The following is a 6,000-nucleotide window of genomic DNA, read 5'->3' as shown; positions in this document are numbered from 1 at the left end:
TTCATTTTTTTGTTGTTGCTTGTGAGCGTTTGTCATTTTCTGTTCAGCCACCAAATCGAGGGCTAACAGAATGTCATTATAATATATATTTTTTGCCTTTTGTAACCTTCCATCATTTAGTTTAGTTGTCGGCTCTCCGCGCGTCTTTCTCCGGCTACAGTCCAAATCATTTCTATCCGGCTTGTCGGGACAGCAGCAGAGTCGTGTAGGCTCTGCAGTCACGTGATTGAGACAGGACTGAGGAGTGCGTTGTTTTTCTGTGTGTGTGTGTGTGTGTGTGTGTGTGTGTGTGTGTGTGTGTGTGTGTGTGTGTGTGTGTGTGTGTGTGTGTGTGTGTGTGTGTGTGTGCGTGCAGGAGCGAGCGTCTCTCCGTGTGTAGTTAGAGGGGTGTCCCTCCTCCGCATTTTGTGCTGCTTGCCATGCTTTAGACGCCGGAGCGCAGGGAGAGAGGCGAGAGTGAGAGAGGTAACGCCGGTCTCCCTCTCCGGGCTGCCTGTCTTTTTTTCGGTCTCACCTCGGGTCCGGTTCCTCCTCATCCTCTTTTTGAGCCCACCTTCCTGTGGTCGGCTTGTTTTTGTCCATTAAGAAGAGAGAGAGGGAGGGAAAGAGCTGGTCATTTCAGTGGGGTTTCATGCGGTTTTTGCTCATCCAGGAGGAGGGACGCGCTTCTGTTACGCACTAGGTTTTGATCATCTTCTGTTTTTTCTTTTTCTTTTTTTCGGTGCTCCATTTGGACAGTACAGGACAGCCGAGCGGAGCTTGGATGAGCCGCCTCGCCGAAATCCCGAGATGGAGTTGCTGCTGATCTTTCTTTCCCTGTGGATATTGCAATGCAATTTGGCCAGAGCGGACTCCATCATACACATTGGTAAGCGTCCGGTGAATCAGCGTGCGGGTTTGGAGGAGACAGGTGCAAAAGGCAGGAGGTGCGGGAATAAAGCTCAGCCAGGCGCAGATCTGCGTTCATCTCAGGGTTTATGGCGAGAGGGCGGGATAAATAGTCTATTCAGCTCGCATCCTGTGTTCAAGCAACACCTCGACTCTCGAGCGAGTTTAAAAGTTGCTGTTTTGTAAATGGCTTCGCCTCAGACCTTCACCTTGTCTCATTATTCATCACTATTAGTTATTTTTCAACCTGTTTATGCAGGATTCCACTTTGCTGATCACTGCATTCGCGTTGGCTTCACATCTAATCCTTATTCCTCGGCCTGTAAACTGCCTGTATTCTGTATTCAAGCCACATTACGCATGAGGGCCCGTGTCAGTGGAGCTTTGACGAAATTAAGATCCAATGGCCCAAACCCCTGAGGCTTTTTTAGACTAAGCTACCTCTTGTCTGGAGCCGACAAGCCTCAACTTTCACCGGAACGTGACTGCAATGTCAATAACCGGACAGAGGGAATGTCAGTGGAGTTTGGTTTTAGAGATGCAAAACGCATAGAGCCTCTTTGTACTGAAACTTCAAACCAGAGCTGCCTCTCCCCCCGGAGATGATCCAGGGATGCGTTAAACTCATCATGACACCCAGGTTTCTGATCCGATCTTTGTCCTCACACAGATTTCCTGTTATAGTTTTGAAATATGACATCCCCTCTGCACTCGCACATAGATACACGGAATAACCCGCCTTGGTCTGCGGTGGCTATTTTACGCACGCACGCAGTCACGTAGCCACTTATAATCACTGGGTTTTTTAATCTCAGTTAAAAACGTCAATGTCACTATGAGATCAAATCTCGTCTCGGTGTCGCTGCTGCTGCTGTTTCTGCTGCTGCTGCCGCTTTACAGTTTACTGCAACAGTCTGGCAAGCAGCAGGTGCTCTGTCACCGGCTGAATACAGCAGTGGGACTCCATCCAGATAATATTGGCTGATGCCCCGCATAACGTTTTGGGTTCTTTCTCGTTTCCTGAAACCCTTTTCCCCGTGATATATGTGCGTCTCCCAACAGCAGCTGATGCCATTTTGATAAAAGGGAGAGGTGGAGGGAGGGGGACAGTGAAGCATCAGTGTGCCTCCCACACGAGGCCTGTGCTGCTCACTGGTCAGGGTTTCACTGATGGAGCAGATTTCTAAGTTTGGTTTCTTTATGTAATGCAGCGTGAAGAGGCACCGTCGCTCTCCACGGTGCTGAAATGCTTCCCGGGCGCACCGGAGGCGCACAAGTTGCGCAATTTTAAAGATGAATAAACCGCAAAAGATACGATTAACTTGCACATGCTGTCATCGAGTCATACATCACCGTGACAGGTTTTGGTCAATCACATTAAAAAAGCTTATAACAGCCAAAACGTCTGGCTCCGTCACCTCTCCTCCACCTCCAGCCCATATCGTGCAAACAACACTCCACTCCCTCGACGTTTTCCCCCATACCCCCCCGGAATAACCTGAAATTGTATTCAACAGGTGCCATATTTGAGGAAAACGCAGTGAGGGATGATGAGATATTCCAACTTGCCATCTCAGACCTGAGTCTGAACGACGACATTCTGCAGAGCGAGAAAATAACCCACTCTGTGAAACTTATCGAGCCTAACAACCCTTTCCAGGCTGTGCAGGAAGGTAAGAGTGGCTCCCCCTGGATCATTTTCTCAATAAACTCCCCCTGCTTCTTTTTTTTTATTTATTTGATTATGTGAGAGTGGTCGTCTTCGCTCAGTCGCGTAAAAAGTCCCCACCACCACCACTGCGCTGATTTTCTTGAGCTGGTGTTCATTCATATGTTGATCAGACAGTGCGATGGCTGATGGAGCAAGGCATTGATGATGGTCCATGTGCATCTGAGGAAAACTGCTGTGTGTGTGCGTGTGCATGTGCGCGTGTGTGTGCGCGCGCGTGTGTGTGTGCCGCTGCTGTATCAAATCAATGTGTATTTTATGGTTGAAAAGCTAGGTGGAAGCATTGCTTTAGAGCACAGCAGCTAGAAGGACATGTGAAATCAGAAATAATTCCAAGATGATAAAATGTGATTCCAGCACCAGAACGCCACTTACGCAATGACAGGGGAGAAAGTGCATTTATGGCTTTTATGTCTGTTTTGAAGGATGAGCACTGCAATCTTATTCTTGCACATTTATCAGCCCTCAGCGTTTTTCTCCTTGAAATGTTTTGTCTGCCTCATCATGGATTCCCCGTAATTGTGCAGAATCTAGGCTGCACACACCTCCACAACACAGGCAGGAAATTAGCAATGAAATAATTTTAGTCAAGGTTATATCTCTCTCTGTCGTTGGAAGCTGGACCCATACTGTTGACTGCAAAAATGATTAAAAATTCTTCTGCTGAAAAGAATCATTAGGACTGTAATAGGTTCCCGGGGACCTTCAAAGGCTGTTTATGTCCCCTGCTCTTAGTTACCAGTCTGGACTTTTGTCCCCTGTTGCACAAAGGCCTTGATGACTCATTGCTATTCATGGGGCCACTGACAGGCACAGGAAGATGATAATATGCTCCGCCTTCTGCTATAATTATCCAGTTTCCTTTAGCTGTTGTGTTTGTTACAGATATCTATTATTATAATTATTGTTATTACTATTATTACCTCTGCCAAGGAGGTTATGTTTTCACCTGTTTATGTTTGTTGGTTTGAGGGATGGGGCCTGAGAAGAACCCGTTATATTTTGGTGTGAATGTGGATTAAAGGCTGGATCCAGAATTAGCTTTTTCCTTTTCTTTAGATGGTAAAATGGTAATTGGGCTGTATTTATATCGTACTTTTCTAGTAATACTGCCATACAAGCCACATTCACCCATTCACTAACATGTTTATATACTTATACTATATGCTGCAAATCTTCTATAGCACACTGTCAGCACAGTCGTTGAGGTTCAGGATCTTGCTCGAGAACACCTCGGCATACGGACTGAAAGAGCAACCCTCTCTACCTCCTGAGCCAAAGTCGCCAAAATGTTTGTTAATTTTTCAGGGAATAATACACAGAACTAGATTTTCCACTGTATATTTAATGACGAATAAATCATTTAGGTAATTGGACTACTTCCTTTTTGGAGTTCAATATCTTACCGGAGGACACTTTGGTATGCACATTTGAGGAGGTGGGAATCAAACCACCAACCTTCAGGCTACGTGAAAGCCCTCTCTACCTCCTGACCAACAGTTGGCCCTTAACATACAGATTTTTTTTTTTTTATTTCAGTTTTCTGGGAACATTTCACAGATCTTGATTTCTCCACTGTTTAGCACAATGTTTTATGACAAATACAACCTTTAGGTTTACAGACCACTTCCCTTTTTCTTTTATATCTTTACTCCCAGAACTAGACAATCATGTGTGGGATATTTTTTGCCTTGGCTGATGTATGTGCTTTACTGATTGCCATTCTGGTTCACATCGGTTTTTGTACGTCATAATCTCACATCACGATGAGGCTCACTTGAAGCAGGCGGGTTCTTTAAATAAACTGATGTATACAGACATTTTTTTCCAGCTTTCTGCTGCAGAGATAAGATACAAAATTCTATATTAAACACAATGCGTGACCTGACTAATTTATCATTCACTCTTGCTTCAGACGCAAGTACATCAATTAAGCCGACTTGCCAGCAAATAATTTACCATTTGTGAAACGAATCAACATTAAACCTACACACTTGGTGGAGAATAAGCTCCCTGAACTCACACTAATAATCCTAAAGTCTGACAATCCCCGACACGAAATGTATATTTAATATCGCAGGCTTACAGAAGATGTTGATGCTGTAAAAAGCAGTGAAGATTTGAAGAGGGTTCATCACTGCAGTGGTGGTTACTGAAAATGACTCAGAGCTCATTTCCTCTGATTGAACTGCCTGTTGTTGCCCTTGATTGGGCATCATTTAACGTGCTTATTTATTGTTTACAGTCGGGGCTGCTGATAATCACAGATTCACTGAAGTGGCTGATTAGTGGGCATTTGGATTGTGGAGAGCAGGGGGAGTAATGTGCAGGCGATGACACATGAGGATCAATGTGTGGCCCCCTGACTCTGGCTCTTGACACCATAGGCAGGGTGGTGAGTGCTAAGTGACAACTTGAAAGTAAAGGGTGACCTTTTTGCTTTGCTCTTTTGTTTGCTGTCGTCCCGCTGTGAGTGGCAGTCAGGTCCTTCCCATTGCAGGGCAAGGAGGGAGGGGAGGGGAGAGGAGGGAGGGGAGTGGAGGGTGGGCACAAACATGGAGGAGAGTGAGGGGAATGAGGATGAGTTGATGGAGGAGAATATCAAGGCTGTAGAAGAGATTAAGGGTGAGGAGACCAATGAGGATACGAATAACCATGAGTAAGGTGGCGGGAAAGAAAAGGAGAGAAGGATGATCAAGACTTGAATAAACATGAGTGGACAAAAGAAGTGCGGAGGGAGAATTAAGATAAGGGGGAGGTGATGGGGGGAAATTGCCTAGTGCCCAGTGAGAGGAGCGGTTGCAGCGTCATGTTTGTCCTTATTTTGCCTCCCTTCGCCCTTGCTCGGGTGGAACATACATTAACAAGGATGTCACACAGAAACTATTGAGTCCGCCCATACCCTTATCGTTCAAAGATGACAGCTCCAGTCTGACTGGATGAACTGCCTGATCACACAACTGGCAGATGCTGTCCTATTTATAGGCTGGAGACTCTGGAGAATGGAGAATATCTATCTCTCAAGTAGCGATGCTTGTCATGAGAGTTATGGTCTTTAGATACCAACAGCTTTGCGATACAGTTAGAAGAACAAAATAAAACATCAGTGAAACAACTCTTACTCATATCTGCTTTACGTTTCCGTTCATATACTCTATAGAGATCAAGGTGAGGCACCGGCAAGAATTATAAAAAGAGCAAAATCCTGTTTCTTTTTTAACTATACATAATTCCGTGAAGGGGAAGGTATTTAAATGCACGTCCAGCCATCATGATCAATCTTAACACGTCACAGTCAATTATCGCCCAGCGGAGACAGTCTGGGTCTCACAGGGACATAAAACATTAGCAAAGTCAGTGAAAGCCTTAAAAAAAAAGTTCAG

At 45.2% G+C, this 6,000-nt stretch overlaps 1 protein-coding gene across 4 annotated transcripts in view; it reads left to right on the top strand.

Moving 5' to 3' along the window:
* The first annotated feature begins 353 nt into the window (after positions 1 to 353).
* Positions 354 to 6,000, top strand: part of grid1a (glutamate receptor, ionotropic, delta 1a) — a 213,343-nt gene continuing 207,696 nt past the window's right edge. For 2 of the 4 annotated variants that reach the window (XM_035173509.2, XM_035173506.2), the window contains exons 1-2: positions 363 to 868; positions 2,406 to 2,561. In XM_035173509.2, coding sequence (XP_035029400.1) covers positions 790 to 868; positions 2,406 to 2,561 — 235 coding nt within the window. In that variant the 5' untranslated portion in view covers positions 363 to 789. Of the gene's footprint in view, positions 869 to 2,405; positions 2,562 to 6,000 lie in introns of all 4 variants that reach the window. The other 2 variants (XM_035173510.2, XM_035173508.2) reach the window with 2 other exon arrangements.

Source organism: Hippoglossus stenolepis, chromosome 12, assembly GCF_022539355.2.
Source record: "Hippoglossus stenolepis isolate QCI-W04-F060 chromosome 12, HSTE1.2, whole genome shotgun sequence".
Lineage (NCBI taxonomy): Eukaryota > Metazoa > Chordata > Actinopteri > Pleuronectiformes > Pleuronectidae > Hippoglossus > Hippoglossus stenolepis.
This window is presented reverse-complemented; position numbering and strand designations above follow the sequence as displayed.